Genomic DNA, 19,268 nt, shown 5'->3' with positions numbered 1-19,268 from the left:
CCCCCAGAATCTTCCCATAATTCGCCAATACCACCCCCCTCCATTCCCCATGCTGTCAATACCTCCTTCAACAATGTGCAGGCCGGCACTATCGGGAAGTTCTGAACCTCCTTCCTGGCAAAATCCTGGTCCTGCAGATATCTAAATACCTCCCCTGCCCCAGTCCATATTTCTCCTCCAGCCTCACAAAACGGCCCCCCAGAAACAAATCTTTTAATACCCTAACTCCCATCTCCGAAATCTCCCATCCCACTTCCCTGTCTCAAACCTATAGTTTCCCCTAATTGGCATCTCTCTTGACCCCACCCACAACTTAAAGTACTGCCTCAACTGCCTTCAGATCTTCAGTGTCACCACCACCACCAGACCCCCCCGAATATTTACCCAGGTCCATCGGGGAACTGCTTCAATATTTCAGAGGTCATGAATGGTGCTAAACATTTTGCAATCATCAGCGAACATTCCCACTTCTGATGTTATACAATTTTTTTTCATTAACATTAATAATTTTCCTATCTGAAAGATCCAGAACTAGGGACAAAGGATTAAATTTGGTCTTGCCAAATATCCTCTTAAGCTCCTTAACCACACCAGACCAATAGGATTGAATCTTGACACGGGTCCAAATTCAATCATCCTAGACTACCAGGCACTTTCAGCATATTAGGGATATAGCAGGATCAAACCTCTGTCTCATGCTTGGCGTGATATGCAAGTGGTGCAGTATTTTGAACAGTCTTCATTCTATTTCCACACCAAAATTTTATTGGCACAATCCCATATACTGCTCCATGTCTCCTCAATATTAGTTGCCAAGTCTTTTTCTCAATACTGCAAAGTACCCAATGTACTGACACAGGATCTAGAACATAAGGTATCATAAAATTTGTTAATTAACTGTTTAGGCTCTGCAGAAGTCAGAATTTTTTCTACCAGGGAAAAGAAGAATCAAGCGCCAAGTTGTCTTATTGAGGATAAAGCCTCTAAGTTGCAGATACTAGAAAGGATTGTCTTAGAATATCAAATTGTTGGAATACCTGCTCAAAGGATGACCAGGAGACTCACCGAACATATCTCCAGCCTAAAAATACCTCTATCTCTCCAAATATCAAATCCATGGTCCAGGAGACCTGGTAGGAGGTCCGGACTGCCCTGGATGGGAGAGAACGGAAGTCAGTTTAGATCTCCCTTCTAATAGATGGACCATCCTCCCCGCTCAGAGTGGTTTTTTTTTACATTCTTATTCAAGCTAAATTTTCATTACTACAAACACAATGCAACAAATCCCAACCCCATATCATTCCCTCCCAGTTTCTCCATCTTCCTCCTCCCCACTGCCCCAGGAAGAAAACAAAAACTTAACAGGCTAACAAAAAAGACAACCCCCAACCACCAATTGCTGACGGTTCCCTGAAAAAGGAGATGAAGGGCTGTCACCTGGTGTAAAACACTTCACCGACTCCCTCAATCTTAATCTTCTCCAAGTACAAAAAGTCCATCAGATCCCCCAACCAAGCTGAGTCCTTAGACGGCACCAGGGACCTCCGTCCAAGTGGAACTCGGCTCCAGGCTATTAGCGCGGTGAAGGCTAGGACATCTTCCCCCACCCCCATCTGCAGCACAGGTGAGAAAGAAACTCCAAAAATGGCCACCAACAGGCACAGCTCCAGCTGAATGCCCAAAATTCCTGAAATTGTATCAAAAAAGGAGACCCAGGAACTAATCAGCTTGAGGCAAGACCAAAACATGTGCCGATGATTCACTGGTCCCTTAGAACACACTCAGACCTATCCTCCACCCCCGAGAAGAACCCACTCATACGCACCCCAGTCACATGCACCCTCTGCGCCACCTTGAACTGAATCAGGCTTAACCTCACACATGAGGATGTGAAGTTGACCCTCTAAAGAGCCTCACTCCACACTGCCCCTCAAAGACAAAACCTAGCTCACCCTTCTATTTCCTCTTTATTGCCATCGGTGGTATGGGTGTCGATGATAAGGGACGAGATTATCTCGTTCAAGGTGCAGGTGGATAGGGAGGTAAGAGAGGAGCAGCAGCGGTTGGTAGACAAAATTTTGGAAGTGGATGGGAACTATGTGGAAGTCCCACTCTGGAACTTTTGGCTAGCAGAAATGAACTGCAGATGCAGTTTGACCTTTTGTCTACAGGGAAAGCGGTGATCTAGGCGAGGCGGGCGAAGAGTGTGGTATACGAGTACGGGAAGGAGGCCACTCACTTCTTGGAGGGACAGATCCACTGGCAGGCAGCTTCCTGGGAGGTTCAGGTTCGAGATGGGGTGAGGGGACTAGTGGTTGTGCCGGAGCAGGTGAATAGGGCATTTGAGGAGTTTTATAAGAGGTTGTATGTCGGAGCCCCCAAGGATAAGTTGGATATGAGGATATGAGGGAGTGGGAGAGGAGGATAGGGCAGGATTGGAGTAGCCAGTGGAATTGAGAAGGTAGGGAAGATGCAAGTGGGTAAAGCACCGGATGGGTTTTATAAGAAGTTTTTGGATAGAATGGCGCCACTGTTGGTGGAGAGGTTTGAGGATGCGTTAGCTGGGGGGCACCTTCCGGAGATGATGGGACAGGCATCTATTTCACTCTTGTTAAAAAAGGATACGGATCCGGATTCGTTTAAGCAATGTCTCTGTTGAATGTGATGCCAAGATTCTTGCCAAAGTGTTGCCGCTTAATTTGGAGGAGTGCCTTCCACAGGTGGTTGGGGAAGATAAGACAGGGTTTGTAAAGGATGGGCAGTTGTCCTTGAATGTGCAGCGCTTGTTAAATGTAGTGATTTCACCATCAGAAGGGGGCAGCACAGGAAGTGGTGGTGCTGCTGGATGTGGAGAAGGTGTTTGATCAAGTAAAGTGGAATTATTTGTATTCGGTATTGGAACGGTTTGGGATTGGGTCAAATTTGTGGCATGGCTCAAATTGTTGTCTGGAACCGAAGGTGAATATACGTACGAATGAGGTGAACGCGGGATAGTTTCAGCTGCATTGGGGATCGAGGCAAGGGTGTCCCATGCGCCCCCACCCCACCCCCCTTTTTGTTTGTGTTGGTGATCGAGTCTTTGGCCATTGTGTTGAGCATCTCAGAGGATTAGTGGGATGGGTAGGGGGGAGCATAGAGGGTGGCTGTATGCTGATGATTGGGTCCAGCTGCATAAATTTAATTCACAAGCCTGGGCAGGGTCAAGGTGGATTTGTCTCCCTGTTATTGGTAGGCCGGTGCAGGTGGTAAAGATTAAATGTTTTGCCACAGTTTTCATTTTTATTCCAGTGTTTACGAGTCTTCTTGCTGAAAGCGTTTTTTATGGGAGTGGTTGATTTTGTCACTGGTTTAGGCAGGTAAGACCATGAGAATTCAGAAGATGGATGGTGCTTCAGAGAGGGCGGCAGTCAGGGGGTGTGGCCCTGTCAAATCTCCTGTATTATTGGGAGGCGAACGCCGAAAAGATGCAGGGCTTCGGCAGGGAGTCGGAGGCAATTTGGGTTAGGATGGAGGCAAGCTCTTACACGGGGTGTGCGATCGCTGGCAATGGCGGCGTTCCATTTGCCCCAGGGAAATACTGTGGTAGTCCGGTGGTGGTGGCCACGCCGATTTCTGCAACATTTTAATTTGGGGGCCGGGTCGAGGCTGATGCAGATTCGAGCGAATCATGGGCTGGATTCTTGTGGGGCTATGACCGGAGGAAGTGTCTAGTTTTACCACAAAAAAATCGGTGAGGCCCCAGCACTGATCCTCCGACTGGTAAGGGGCTAGCAGCCGAGCCACGTAGAACGCTCAGCTGTCCCGATATAAATGCCAGGAGAAGTGCCGGGGATCCGTGGCCACGCATGTGCTTGGTGATGACCTGCAGAGGACATGCCATACAACATGGCGCTGGCCGCGCATAGACCTGACTTGTTATATAGTCCCCCCAGCCCTCGCCGAAGCCCCCCTACCGGGCCGCAGTACCGTTCTCCCCCCACCCCCCACTGACTGTGGCGGTACTGGACACAGCTGCCACGCCGGGTTCACGAAAACTGTGCGCTCAAATGTCCTGCGCCATTGGGAACTTGGTCAATCGTGGGAGGGCCTTCAGGTAACGTCCTGAGCCGGTCCCCAATGGCGAGCGGCATACTCCACGATGCCGCCATTTTGGAGGGAGCTGAGCATCCGAAAACTGGCACCACCCCCAATTCGGTCGTAGCCAATTACAATATCGGTGTCGACCAGATGCTAGGTTTTCAGGGATGCGAGGAGCAGAGGTTGGTGGAAATGAAGGATTTGTTCTTGGAAGGATGATTTTGCAAGCTTGGAGGAGTTAACGGAGAAGTTTGGGGTTCCACAGGAGGAGGCCTTTAGGTATATGCAGGTGTGAGATTTTTCAAGGAAGGTGTTCCCGACGCTTCCTGTGACACCCCCCTCCTAGTTGTTGGAGGAGATGTTGTTGATGATGGGGTTGGAGGAAGGTGCGGGGTCATCTCGATAATTTATGGAAGGATTCTGGAGGAGGATGTCGTTGGAGGGGTTAAAGCCAAGTGGAATGAGGAGCTGGAGATGGGGTTGTGGTGTGAGGTGTAATGGCAGTGTCCAGTTAAGAAATGTTTTGTCTCATCACAGGCTTCAGTGATGTTGTTGTGTGGCTGGAACTGGGCTGTGGCTCTGAGTTTTACTTTCATTTTGGTTTGGGCTTCTTTTGTGCGCTCTGATTTTTTTTTTTTGTTTCTATTTTCACATTTGGCTGCTGGATTCAGACAGAGAAGTCTTGTCCTGTCTCTCGATCCTCATTTTAAAAGCTCTTTCCAGAATGCTCGATAACTTGGAAAGAAATAGCATCCATACCAGGGCTTGAGTGCTGTGTGCTGGCCCACACCTTTCAAAAGGGGGTACTGGTTTATGGGATCTTATTATCAAATTGGAACAGCTGAAGGGGGAAATTTATTAAGGGTGATACAACATAGAGCACTGTAGCTGTATGATGTATTTATGTTTGTAGTTGATAAAAGTGCTTACCGTGTTTATAAAAATGTTAACTAAATTCGTAGAATAAAGCTTGTTTTTGACTAAAAGTGCTTAAGGCCTCTGTTGAATAACACCTGAAAGACAGGCCCTTGGAGTTTTCTAAACGTTGGCCCATCACAGAGGTTTTGGACGACGAATATCTCGACTGTGTGCGAGACTAGACTACAGTTAAAGATGACGCACGGGGTGATCCTGACGAGGTCAAGGATGAGCCGGTTGTTTGAGGGGGTGGAGGGTATTTGCAAGTGGTGTGGGAGAGGTCCGGTCAACCACATATATATGTTCTGGTCCTGCTCGAAGTTAGAGACATTTTGGAGATCATTCTTCAGCACAATGTCAGCAACCGCACACTTGGACCTGGAGCCCAGTCTCCTGGGGGAGGTCATATTTGGGGTGTCGGACCAGCCGGAGCTGCAGATGGAAGCGGGGGTGAATGTTTTAACCTTCACCTCATTGATTGCTCACAGGCGGGCCTTTTTGGAATTCAGCTTCTCCGCCCTATGCCTCAAGTGTGGCTAATGGAGTTCCTATATCTTGAGAAAATGAAGTTCACCTTGAGGAGGGCAATTGAGGAGTTTCATAAGAGATGGGATCTACTTATTCGGGAGGGGGGGTTGGGTTGTGTGGGGTTATTCTGAGTTATATGGTGGGGGGGGTGTTTGTTTATTTTGTTGGGGGGTGTTTTGTTTTAAGTATAAAATGTTAAAAACTGAATATTTTTAAATACAGTCTCGATGGTCCACCTCCCAAGAACCTGCTCCTTATCCAAGTATCAATGAAACCTGACTGTGATCACCGAGGTGACTGCCCCAGTCTGAACTTCTGCCTCAGCGATCTATGAGCCTAGTCAATCTCGAGGAGCCAGAAAGACCCCTTGCCCCACCAATGTTCCGAACATCGGACATATAGTCTGTGGAGTTGGAGCCGTCCAGCATCGATGATCCTTAAGTTCTGTCGCCTGGAACAGTTCTCCAGATCGTCACCCTTGGCCTTTCGCACTCTCCGCTCCTTGGCCAGCACTGCAATCTCTGCCTCCAGGGAGACAATCCTATCACTATAGTCAGACAGCGCCACCTCTGTATAGTTGCCCCCCCCCCGTACCTCCATTGCCGTGCCCTAGCCAGGCTCTTCCAGTCCAGCTACAAAATTTAAATCTACTCGGCAATGTGGTAATTTTCCCACGTATGTGGGGCCTCACGGTAGCATGGTGGTTAGCATCAATGCTTCACAGCTCCAGGGTCCCAGGTTCGATTCCCGGCTGGGTCACTGTCTGTGTGGAGTCTGCACGTCCTCCCCGTGTGTGCGTGGGTTTCCTCCGGGTGCTCCGGTTTCCTCTCACAGTCCAAAGATGTGCGGGTTAGGTGGATTGGCCATGCTAAAATTGCCCGTAGTGTAAGGTTAATGGGGGGATTGTTGGGATACGGGTTACGTGGGTTTAAGTAGGGTGATCATTGCTCGGCACAACATCGAGGGCCGAAGGGCCTGTTCTGTGCTGTACTGTTCTATGTTCTATGTATGTCCTGTACACCATAAAGTGAGACAAATCCAACCCAGCTAATTACCACGCTATCAGTCTACTTTCAATCATCAATAAAGTGATGGAAGTAGTCATCAATAGTGCTATCAAGCGGCACTTAACAATAACCTGCTTATTAACGCACAGTTAGGGATCTGACACAGTCACTCCTGCTCCTCTAGCCACAGTAGTAAAATGGCTAGTCCAGTTTAGTTGCTGGTCAATGGTAACCTCCAGGATGTTGATAGATGGGGATTCAGTGATGATAATGCCAGAATGTCAAGGAAGGATGTTTTGATTCTCTCTCATTGGAGATGGTCATTGCTTGGCACTTGTGTGCTGTGAATGTTACTTGCCACATCTCAGCCCAAGCCTGGATATTTTCCAGGATTTGCTGCAATTGCACGTGGACTGCTTCAGTGTCTGAGGAGTTGCGAATGGTGCTGAACATTCACAACTCCTCAGATGCAAGATAATTGGCAAATGAAGCAATGGCGACATGAGGAAATATTTTTTCACGCAGTGAGTGGTTGGGATCTGGAATGCAAGATGGATGGATGCAGGATCAGTTGAGGCATTTAGGAAGGAATTAATTATCATCTGAAAAGAGAAAACGTAAGGGCATAGTGTAGGTTAGATGGCCTTTAGTTTTTTCCATGTCGGTGCAACATCGAGGGCCGAAGGGCCTGTACTGCGCTGTATCGTTCTATGTTCTATGTACAGAGAGAAAGCGGAGGATTGGCTTTCTGTAACTTGTCCTTTGAGCCGGTGCAGATATACTGAGCCAAATGGCCTTCTCTGCTGCAACAGTTCTGTGACTCTGAAATGCAATTAATGTTGTGAACATGGGTTGTCAAAAGATTTCCATCAAAGTATCACATAAAATATTTGTTGGAAAATTGAAAGCCTGTTGTAATTAGATGGGCAGTGACAACACTGGTATAAGATTGGTTAAACAACGGAAAACGGGTAGTAGTAGTTTTGTTTTTAATTTATAAATTTAGAGTACCCAATTATTATTTTTTTTCCAATCAAGGGGCAATTTAGCGTGGCTAAATGTAGGGGTGAAACCCACGCAGACACGGGGAGAATGTGCAAACTCCACACTGAGTGACCCAGGGCTGGGTCTTCAGCGCCGCAGTCCCAGTGCCAAACACTGTGCAATGTGCCGTCCCCGGTAGTAGCTGTTTTTGAGACCAGAGTGAAGTACACAGTGATGTTCCCAGAGGCTGGTACATCACATCCTTCTGATATTAATGACCTGCAGCTGGGCTTGCAGTGCATAATTTCAGGTTTGCAGATGACATGAAACTTGGAAATGTAATATATCATGGGGACAACAGAAAAAGTCTGGTGAGAGACTAATGCATGGCACATCAAATTTAATGCAGACAAATGATGAATTTTGGTTGGATGAATAAGGAGATAGAACTAAACAATGTAATTTTAAAAGAGGGTGCAGAAACACAGACCAGGGTGCATGTAGACCTTTCTAGTTTGCAGAGTAAATTGAGAAAGCTATTTAAAAAGCAAATGGTACCCGTTGCTTTATATAAAGCAGGGAGGTTCTGCTAAGTCTTTTTAAAACGCTAGTTGGAACTCACCTGGAGAATTGTTTTCAGTTTTGAGAACCATGCGTTAGATTGGATGTCGAGGCCTTTTAGAGGGAAGAGATTTACTGGAATGATGCCCAGAATGAAGATCTTCAGTTCTGTGGAAAGGCCGGAGAAGCTGGGGTTGTTCTCCTTTGAGCAGAGAATAGTGGAGATTTGATGGATATGTTCAGAACCATGAATGACTGAGGGATTTTAGTAAGATTTCATGATTCTCAATAACACAAATTGATATTCAATGTTGCCAATTTAGGAGATCTCATGAGTAAATCTTCATTAAATCTCTTTAATAAAATCCTCCAGGCACGGAACTAAACTGCAAACTGATATGAATGTCTGCACTGTATTTATTATTATCCTTAGAATTCCTCTTGTCAGGCAGATGTTTAGATTTATTTTGGGATTTGGATTCTGACAATGCATTTAGTGTTCTTTTTCTTACAGTCTGTTTTTGCAACTTTTTGTACATTAGACTTTTTAGCTTCAGTGGTGAGTAAATAAAATAGTTCAAATTAAAAGCAAGGGACCAAATAGGCCTTATTATCTGCCTTCCTAGTGTCTGCATTTGCAATTATTTCTAAGCTGCTCAAATGGCTATTATTGCTATAGACTGTGGGCGGGATTCTCCATTCCTCGGGCTAAGTGTTGACGCACGACGGCGTCAACAGGCCCCTAGGATCAGCGATCCTGCGCCGCACAGAGGGCTAGCACGCCACTGGGGGGACTTGCGCCGCTCCAGCTGCCAATATGTGTCAGGACGGCGGGCGCGAGTTCGCGCATGGGTTGCCGGCCCCGACACAACATGACGGAGACCTACAGCGGCCCGGCGTGGAGGAACATAGGCCCCGACCGGGATAAGCCTGCCCGCCGATTGGTAGGCCCCAATCGTGGGCCATGCCACCGTGGAGGCCTCCCCCCACAGCATGAACGCCGAGGTCCCGCCGGATAGGACCACACAACAGCGGGATTCTGCCTAACTCGGCCCATCGCACGGGGAGAATCGCCCGGGAGGGGGCGCATTGAGCGGCCCCTGCCTGGCACCGCGCCAGTGCCAATGGCAAATGAAGCAATGGCGACATGAGTAAATATTTGTTCACGCAGTGAGTGGTTGGGATCTGGAATGCAAGATGGATGCAGGATCAATTGAGGCATTCGGGAAGGAATTAATTATCATCTGAAAAGAAAAATGTTCAGGGCTACAGAAAGAAAGCGGAGGATTGGCTTTTTGTAAATTGTTCCTTTTGAGGAGTCGGCACAGATATAATGGGCCAAATTGCCTGTGCGGAATCTGCGCATTTTCCCCGTGTCTGCGTGGGTTTCCTCCGGGTGCTCCGGTTTCCTCCCACAATCCGAAGATGTGCAAATTAAATTTGATTTGCCCTTGGTGTCCAAAAAAAGGTTAGGTGGGGTTACTGGGTTACAGTGATAGAGTAGAAGTGTGGATTAAATAGGGTGCTCTTTCCAAGGGCCGGTGCAGACTCGATGGGCTGAATGGCCTCCTTCTGCACTGTAAATTCTATGGAATTCTTCTAAACTTCAGGAATATAATAATACTCGCTTATTGTCAGAAGTAGGCTTCAATGAAGTTACTGTGAAAAGCCCCTAGTCGCCACATTCCGGCGCCTGTTCAGGGAGGCAGGTACGGGAACTGAACCCATGCTGCTGCCTTGTTCTGCATTACAAGCCAGCTATTTAGCCCAGTGTGCTAAACCAGCCCCTAATAATAATCTTTTATTATCACAAGTATAAAGTTACTGTGAAAAGCCCCTAGTCGCCACATTTTGCGCCTGTTCGGGTAAGCTGGTACAGGAATTGAACCCGCACGGCTGGCCTTGTTCTGCATCACAAACCAGCTTTCTAGCCCACTGAGCTAAACCAGCCCTGATATAGACTGGATCTACTCAATTTCTTGTCATGGAACAATCCCTAGCCTGTGTTTTCCTGCATTTCCTACAAGTGGTAGTCATGGCTTCAACCTAGACTTTATGCTCTGGAATTACCGACTCCGTGATTCACTTGTGGTAATTAAAATCTGGAAAACTGCTAAGGGAGAGAGAGGGGATATGAAAAGTGTCCAACATATCTCTAGTGTGATGACAGTTGTGCTTCCGCCAGGGGCGGGGGGGTAGTAGTGGAGGGCAACCAGGAGGTCGGCCCTAGGGCCGGGGTGAATGGGCACATACCAACATTGCCACAGCTTGCAAGGCAGTCATCTGGCTGCACATGCCACTGACTGTCAACTGTGAACTTAGCGCCACAGTTCGTAAGGGTGCACACCCATCCCGTTGATGGGTCAGCGGGACCAGAGGGTACCTGGGCGGGGTGGCCTGGGGAGGCACCCTTACGATCTGAGGCGCCATGACCTATGAACTTAGTGCCACAGGTCGTAAGGGTGCCTCCCCACCCCACCCAGGTACCCTCTGGCCCCGCTGACCCATCAATGGGATGGGTGTGCTTCAATGCAACCAGTGCCATCTTCTTGGCTGGGATGAAGGTGTTTGAGGAGTGGAGTCCCTGCTTGTCAGGCTCTCCGTTGCTGATCCTGACCCCGCCATATTACATGCCAGCATGCATTGAAGCTGCACTAGTTCCACATGCCGCAGGTGCTAGCCCATTAGGATGTCCTGAATCACTTCAGGACCCTATTGTGCATGTAGAACATCATAATTCAGTCCCAGTGTCAGCACTTAGTCTCTCAAATGGAGAATCCTGCCCCACATCTTTGATTAAAGTTTTAGGTCAGACATTTTAATATCTGTTTCTTCAGCTTGGTGTGGTTTTTTTTCTCTCCGCTCTGAATTTTTAGAATCATAGAATCCCTACACTGCAGAAGGAGGCCATTTGGCCCATCGAGTCTTCACGACCCTCCAAAAGAGAATTCTATCTAGACCCACTCACTCTCCCCATCCCTGTAACCCCATAACTCCACCGCACCTTTGACCCGAAGGGACAATTTAACATGGCCAATCCACCTAAACTGCACGACTTTGGAGGAAACCGAAGAACCCGTAAGAAACCCATTCAGACACTGAGGGAAAGTGCAAACTCCACATAGTCACCCAAGGTTGAAATTGAACCTGTGTCCCTGGTGCTGTGAGGCAGCAATGCTAACCACTGTGCTACCATGTAATCATATATCAGTTAATATTTTACTGTTTTCTTAATTAATAAGTTTAAGAAAGTGGAAATAAGAATAAAAAGTATCATGTATATGATGCTTGAACTAAATTGTGTAACAAAAAAATTATATTAAAAAATACTACAATTGGAATATTGGTTTTATAATAAGAATTGATGTGATAAATGTTATTCATACATAGGTAACTTCGGAGATCGATACTTTGGCACCGATGCACCATCAGATTGGTACGAGAGTGATGAGGGCATGGACTACTGAATTCTGTATATCTAAGGGACCCAAGATTTGCATGGAAGTAAAAAGATTGCACTTACTGTACCGGAACACACTTTTGACCGTATCTGAGAGCAACTGAACATTCCTTTTCTGAATTCAAATTGTCAAATAAGCTTTATTTTGAATATTTCCAACTTTTTCATGAATTTAGACTATGTGTTATAAAACATATTTATGATAGTGTTTTTGGAGTGCCAGCTATTTGCAAAATATATCTGATAATCGTTATTATTATTATCACAAGTAGGCTTACATTAACACTGCAATGAAGTTACTGTGAAAAGCCCCTCCTTTTCACATTCCAGCGCCTGTTCAGGTATACAGAGGGAGAATTCAGAATGTCCAAATTACCTAACAAACATATCTTTCGGGACTTGTGGGGAAAACCAGAGCACCCGGAGAAAATCCACGCAGACACAGGGAGAAGGTGCAGACTCCGTACAGACAGCGACCCAAGTCAGGAATCGAACCTTGGACCCAGGGGTTGTGAAGCAACAGTGCTAACCTCTGTGCTACTGTGCCGCCCATATTGACATATATATTTGATATTGTCACAAGTTTATCTTTAATTAGATTTAAGCCTTCAGATACAGAAGCTTCGCTTAGAACAGGGGTGGGCAAACTACGGCCCGCCAAAGGTATTTCTGCGGCCCACCAAGTCATTAAAAAAAAAATAAAAAAATTTGTTTTTAAATTTTTTTTTTTTTTTCAAGGTTAATGGGGGGGGGCTGTTGGGTTACTTACTGGTATAGGGTGGATACGTTGACTTGAGTAGGGTGATCATTGCTCGGCACAACGTCGAGGGCCGAAGGGCCTGTTCTGTGCTGTACTGTTCTATGTTCTATATGAGGCGCCCAGAATCATAACCGGGTGAAGTAATTATTTTACTTAATATACTATGCGGCCCTTTGTGAATTGTGAATTTCTGAATGTGGCCCTTGCACGGAAAAGTTTGCCCACCCCGGCTTAGAATCTCCTTCAAAAGAGGCACTCTTCCTCCCCCCCCCCCCCCCCCCAATGCTGCCAGCATCATCCCTCTACCTAAAGATCTTGACTACTCCTAATGCAGCCTTTTACTGGTCTAGCTCCATTATTAAAACAATATAGAACAAGAGTTTACTGTTTTTTTTAAGAAAAGACATGGGAACTAATCATTTAACTATTCATATTTTAAAAAATAATTACATAAATCATTTTAATCAGTTAGGCTTGTAATAAAGCACTACGGATGACCTCCTTAATTTAACCACATTTCAGTGTTACATATATGGCCTGCTATTGTGAATGGAGACTATTTATTAAGATCATGTTAGTTTAAAAAATATATACAATTCCCACAGCACTTGCAGTCAAAGGTTAAACCAAATATAAGCAGGTGCAATTGGTTTCCCCTCTTCAAGATTACATTAAGACACAAATCAATTTTGAAGTTGTCAACAAATGAAAGTGTACGAAATCTGTAAGACTCTCGGGAGCTTGATTTTTCAAAGTTAAACACCACATTGTCAAATAGTTACGGAAATTATTTGCATTTCTATCTTGCCTTTCACAACCTTGTGATGTGTCAAAGTTCTTTACAACTAGTAAACTGATTTATTGTGCTGCCACTGTTAATCTGAAACTTGTATGTTTAACATAATTGTTAACTTTTGCAAAATCAGACTAATTATCACTTAACTATCTCATTTTGTTTTTAAAGAAAATGTAATTCTTGTGTTCTTTAATAAGTTTGGAGATGGGTATAAACTGTCAAGACTCAACTGCACTGGAAAATAAACAGGACCTGAAGTGTTGTGCACTATAATTTATTATTGCTTAACTGGATATTCATGTGAAGTAATACAATTGATACATCTGAATTTGGTCAATTTTACGGAGACTATTTGGTATTAACTGTTTAACAGCTGCAATTTTAAATATTATCGAAGTATTGGAATGCTGTTGTTTAAATGAAAAATGTATGTTTAAGACAAACGGCAATATTCAATTTATTTTTGAGTGGCAGGTGGGGCGAGATCATGTGTTAATATTACTAACTGAAAATGCAAAATTCCCAATAACTTTTTTTTATTATGGAAATGTTCAGATGTCACGAGTTGTGTAATTAATGCACATGATATGTATAAACATTATGCAACCTATGCTGTTTTAACTGTACATTCCTTGCATATGATAAAATTTATATTACAATTGTGCAACATATTGAATGAATAATGGATGTTACTTATTTTCATTCCAGTTGGAAGACTATAGCGTTATAATAAGATGAGCTCCAAAATTAAGACTTGCGCTGACCCTTGTAACTATAACAATGCCTGTAAGGCCCTGGGAACATTCTGGTTCTACAACAGAAAGATTAAATTACCAAATTATGTTGGAACTTTTGCTGCTTTGGACAAAAATACTTGCAAAATAGGATGATGCAGCAAATTTTGCCTGAGGTTCATGCACTTGTCACCGATGGAACCGATCAACTTATAGAACGATGTGTCTTTTAAACACATTAATATATTACTTTTTGTTAAAGCATTGTTATATATTCCAAATATAACCAAAAATACTTTCTGGGCAAATTACATTATTTTGTTGTTCTGTTCATTGTGTTCTTGTAATTTCTCCCCACTGAATCTTCGACTTAGTGGGAAAAATTACAAGAACACTTAGCATATTCTTTTAAAAAAAGAAACTGTCATCCCACTAAGGTTGGCAACCCTATTGGTGGCAGAACCTGCCTCCCACGGATTGACTGTCAGCCATTTTCAAATAAGAACTATACAAAGCTACCCCATCCTTAACGGATTTGGTTTGCTGCATGCCCATTATGTTGTGCAGATGGCAGAATGCCACCCACAATACTGCAATATAAGAGAAAGCTTCCAATATTGTATCTGTTTTTGCCTGGAGCTGTTTCTCTGTGATACGAGTTCCAGTGCAATAATTTATTCTAAGGTGCCTATTATACCAAAAGGTATAAAATATCGAAAACAAGAAAGCCTTCACTCTGACCAATTAGCGTAACAAATTAGTTTGTGTAGTCAGCTCCAGGATTGTCACTATATCTTTTCCCATGCAGGAAGGTAATGAAGGATCACAAAGATGATTACTAAGAAAATTTGACCTACAAAGCCATGTGCATTAACTGCAAATTCCTGCAATTGATTTTTGTTTGGAATATTATTGGTGTATCAATAAATGTTTATTGCAGTTGCCATAAACTGCTTTACACCTAACCCAATGCTTGTGTGTACTATTAAATTATTTTACAAGTGTCACTAGAAATTTTGATTCTTCACTGATTTGCCTTAATCACAGACCACTTTTTTTTTTGCTTTGTTTTCATCATGGACAACTCATTTTGCAGTATAGTCATGGAATGGTGTAGTTTTGTGATTTGCAATGTCTTTGGATGTTTGTATATAAGCATATTGCTTCTTAATTTTGAGTATTGAAAGTGGCTAGAATGTTTATTTGAATGCAAAATTTAACATTAAAATTTAAAATTGCTTTTTTAATTTCCATTTGGCCAGCTGAGCAAGTGAAAGAATTGGATCAGCTATTTCTAGATATCTAGAAATTATATGGGTGTCAAAATAAGAATTCCTTTTTTCCTAATGTGATTTGGAAGGAAAAACGTATTAGAGGATACCAAAGTAATATACCCACATGTTGTTTCCTTCTAATCACTTTTTCCAGACAACGGTGGATTTAAGTGAATTTTCCTAAGAACAATACATGCATAGGCTAAGATTGCCCAGGAATGTTGTGACTGGGTTATGTTACAATGTTAACAAATCAAAATCCAGTAGAAGCATGTTGCATCATTTCAGCTTTAAACCTGTTATGGCGGAGGCGCATTCCAAGATGTGGATATAGTCAATCTCTTCTCCAAGTTTAGTAGCAGTAGATAGAAGGGGAGAAATCAGACAACCACGAGCAAAAAAAAAAGTTTAGATGTAACACTATACATCTCTGTTTCTTATTGCCTGGTTTAACAAATCAAGGAGACAATTGCCAATTAAAAGGAACTCTTTTTGGTGATCTTCCTTCTGGTGCTAGATGCTGTTTTTTCTTTCTCTTTGTTCTTTAGATTCTCCTTGGTGAATTCCAAAATTATGGTTTAGCTCAAATCTGAATCATTGCATACTCCACAATTTCACCACCCAACAAAGATCTGTATTAAAAAGCCGGAGGAACATGGTGAGGAAACCAAGGAGGCTAAGTGTCCACCCGTTTGGCCTTTGCCATTCCTTAACAAGCATGCCTTCACTTACAATTGGCTTCATCTCAAGACTGGCAGAATATCTTTCTAGTCCATTGCTGCTATTTTGAATAACATTTGCAGGATACAATATCACCTTGTGTGTAAATATGTTTTATTCCACAATAGGTGGTCCATTGGCTGGCTGCAAAAACTCTTGCAAAATTCCAAAATGCAAGGAGAATTTAAAAAGATTACTGTCAGAGCCTATGCTACCTCATCTCAGACTTTGTAAAAGGTCCTGGAGACTTCAGAAGTGAGTTATTTTCGAGACCCGATTCATTTTCCAGTGTAGGATAATCAGATGTAAGGGCAGAGGTGAGCTAAATTAATAAGTTGATAACTTGCTGGCAGGACTTACAGGGGCGCTGGAGGGGAGGCTAGTGGTGCATGTGGTCCCCATTGGACCGATGTGGGATTCACGAAGGTGTGTGGGGTCATCCCTGATTTGGTCTCTTACAAACTGATAGTGGGGGGGACTGGAACTTGGTGCAGGAGCCAAGGTTGGACAGATCAAGGCCACGCTCGCTGGTCCCATCGGGGCCAAAGCGCTGGCTGGGCTAATGGTGGAAATGGGAGGGGTGGACCCTTGGAGGTTTCTGCGGTCCAGGTGCGGGACAGGGCAGGGAAGTTGGTGGTGGCTCCAGATCAAATTAACAAGGTCTTTAAATAATTCTATGAGAGGTTGTACAGGTCAGAGCCACCTGGGAGAGGCCGGGAGATGCGGAAATTTCTAGATGGGCTGGAGGTTGGGGAGGGGGACAGGGCTGCTAGAAGGGGCGATAGTGAAGCAGGAGATAAAAGATGTGATTGGGAGGATGCAGTCGGGGAAGGTGGTAGGGCGGATGGGGTTCCGGTGGAATATTATAAAAAATTCAAAGATAAGTTGTAGCGCTGATGGTGGGGATGTTTGAAGAGGCGATAGGGAAGGGGGTGTTACCACAAACCTTTGGGCAGGCATCGATTTCCCTGTCACTTAAGAAAGATAAGGATCTGACAGAGTGTGGGTCGTATAGGCCCATATCACTTCTTAAACGTGGATGCAAAGATATTGGCGAAGGTACTGGCAGGTAGGCTAGAGGAGTGCTTCCCATAGGTGATAATCAGATCGAGTTTGTGAGAGAGAGGCAGCTCTTTTCGAACATTAGGAGGGTATTGAATGTGGTTATGGCACCGACGGGGGTAGCTGTGGCATTGGACGCCAAGAAAGCATTGACGGGAGAATGGGGGTACTTGATGGCAGTGCTGTAGCTGTTTGGGAATGGACCAAGATTTGTGGATTGAGTAAAGCTACTATATAAGGAGCCGCGGGCAAGTGTCCGCACAAATAGCATTAGCTCGGAATACTTTCCTCTCCACCGTGGGACTAGGCAGGGATGTCCCATATCCCCATTGCTGTTTGCACTCATGATTGAGCCATTGGCCATCGCGTTAAGAAGTTTGGGATATGGAAAGGAATATTGCGGGGGAAATAGGGAATAGAGGGGTGCGATTCTCCGATATTGAGCCCAAGTGTTCACGCCATTGCGTTTCATGACGGCGCGAACAAGGCCCCGTCATATTCTGACGACCTATTCTGGCCCCCACAGAGGGCCAACATGGCGCTGGAGCACTTCCCGCCGTTCCAGTCTCCTTATGCGGCGCCAACCTGCGCATGCGCAGTTGGGCCGTGCCATCCTGCGCATGCGCACCGGCCCCGCCCCAACATGGGGTCAGTGTTCAGAGGCCGGCCGTGGCGGAAAGTAGGCCGGGGGGGGGGGGGGGGGGGGGGGGAGATGAAGCCAGCCCGCCGATTGATGGACCCCGATCGCGAGCCAGACCCCTTTGGAGCACCCCCCCCCCCCCCGGGTGAAGGAGCCCCCCACCCCACAGGCCACCCCCAAGCCTTCGCTACGAGTACCCAGCAGCAGCGACCAGGTGTTGACGCCGCCAGTGGGACTGTCATTTTTTTTTGCCGGCTGGAGAATCGCTGCTCACCATTTGTGGTGATTCTCCGAGCGGTGTGGCGCGATTGTCGCAGCGCTGGTTTTGGGGATGTGGGAGAATCGCGTGCTGGGGTCGGGGTGACATGGTACGATTTGCGCGGCGCCCTGGTGATTCTCCCACCCGGCGTGGGGAGGGGGGGAGAATACCGCCCAGGGTGTTCTTATATGCCACTGACTTGTTATTATACATGACGGAACCAACTTTGTCAATGGGAGCTGCTTCGGGTGTTTGGGTCTTTCTCGGGGTACAAATTAAATTTAGACAACAGTGAATATTTTGTGGTTTCTCGACCGGGGGGGGGGGGCTCAATTCCATAGGGCAGGGACTCACTTCAGATAGCTGGGGGTACATGTTGCTCAGGATTTGGGGGGCTCCGTAGGTACACCATTTCTAGTTTGGTGGGGAGGGTGAAGGCTGACCTGGCAAGGTGGGATGGTCTCCCTCTGTCATTGGTGGGTCGGGTACAGGCGGTTAAAATTAACGTGTTGCTGCGATTCCTGTTTATTTTCCAATGCCTGCCGATTTTCCTGCCAAGTTATTTTTTAGAGAGATTGAAAGGATGATTACCTCGTTCATAAGGGGAGGGAAGGTGGCCAGAATTAAAAAGGTGATACTACAGAGAGGAAGGCAGGCAGAGAGTTTGGGTCTTCCGAACCTGATGTATTATTACAACTGGACGCCACATGTGGAGAAGGTACAGAGCTCGGTCAGAGGGGTCAACTCAAAATGGGTTAGAATGGAGGAGAGTTTGTGGAGGGGGTCGGGATTGAAAGTGCTAGCAACAGCACCGCTCCCGATGGCCCCGGGGAGATACTCAGGGAGTCTGGTAGTAATAGCTTAGTTGAGAATTTGGAGGCAATTTCACCAGCACTTCGGGTTTGGGGCAGGGTCAAGGGAAATGCCGATTCGGGGGAACCATAGGTTTGAGCCAGGGAAGTAGGATGGAAATTTCCGGAGATGGGAGGAGAAAGGAATTAGGACACTAAAAGATTTGTTTCCTGGGGGTCGGTTTGCGGGATTGAAGGAGCTGAGAGTGAAGTATGGGCTGGAATAGGGGGAAATATTTAGATACATGCAGGTTTGAGACTTTGCCAGAAAGGAGATCCAGAGCCCAGTAGAGATGCCTTCCACATTGCTGGAGGAGGTGCTGACAACAGGGGGACTGGAGAAGGGGGTGGTATTGGCGGTTTACGGGGCTATTTTGGAAGACGAGCAGGCACCGCTGGAAGGGATCAAGGCAAAGTGGGAGGAAGAGTTGGGAGAGGGTATGGAGGAGGGGTTCTGGTGTGAGGTGCTCCGGAGGGTGAATGCCTCCACCTCGTGTGCGAGGTTGGGGCTGATACAGCTGAAGGTGGTGTACAGAGGGCACCTTACAAGGACAAGGATGAGCCGGCTCTTTGAGGGGGTAGAAGATGTGTGTGAACGTTGCAGGGGAGGGCCTGTAAACCATGTTCATATGTAGGG

At 45.7% G+C, this 19,268-nt stretch overlaps 1 protein-coding gene across 2 annotated transcripts in view; it reads left to right on the top strand.

Annotated features, from left to right (window-relative positions):
* The window catches only part of si:ch211-243j20.2 (uridine-cytidine kinase-like 1), a 115,857-nt gene extending 103,925 nt beyond the window's left edge, over positions 1–11,932 (top strand). For both annotated transcript variants that reach the window (XM_038800031.1, XM_038800032.1), the window contains exon 15: positions 11,466–11,932. In XM_038800031.1, coding sequence (XP_038655959.1) covers positions 11,466–11,542 — 77 coding nt within the window. In that variant the 3' untranslated portion in view covers positions 11,543–11,932. The remainder of the gene's footprint in view (positions 1–11,465) is intronic.
* Positions 11,933–19,268: the final 7,336 nt, after the last annotated feature.

This window comes from Scyliorhinus canicula, chromosome 6 (genome assembly GCF_902713615.1).
Source record: "Scyliorhinus canicula chromosome 6, sScyCan1.1, whole genome shotgun sequence".
NCBI lineage: Eukaryota > Metazoa > Chordata > Chondrichthyes > Carcharhiniformes > Scyliorhinidae > Scyliorhinus > Scyliorhinus canicula.
This window is presented reverse-complemented; position numbering and strand designations above follow the sequence as displayed.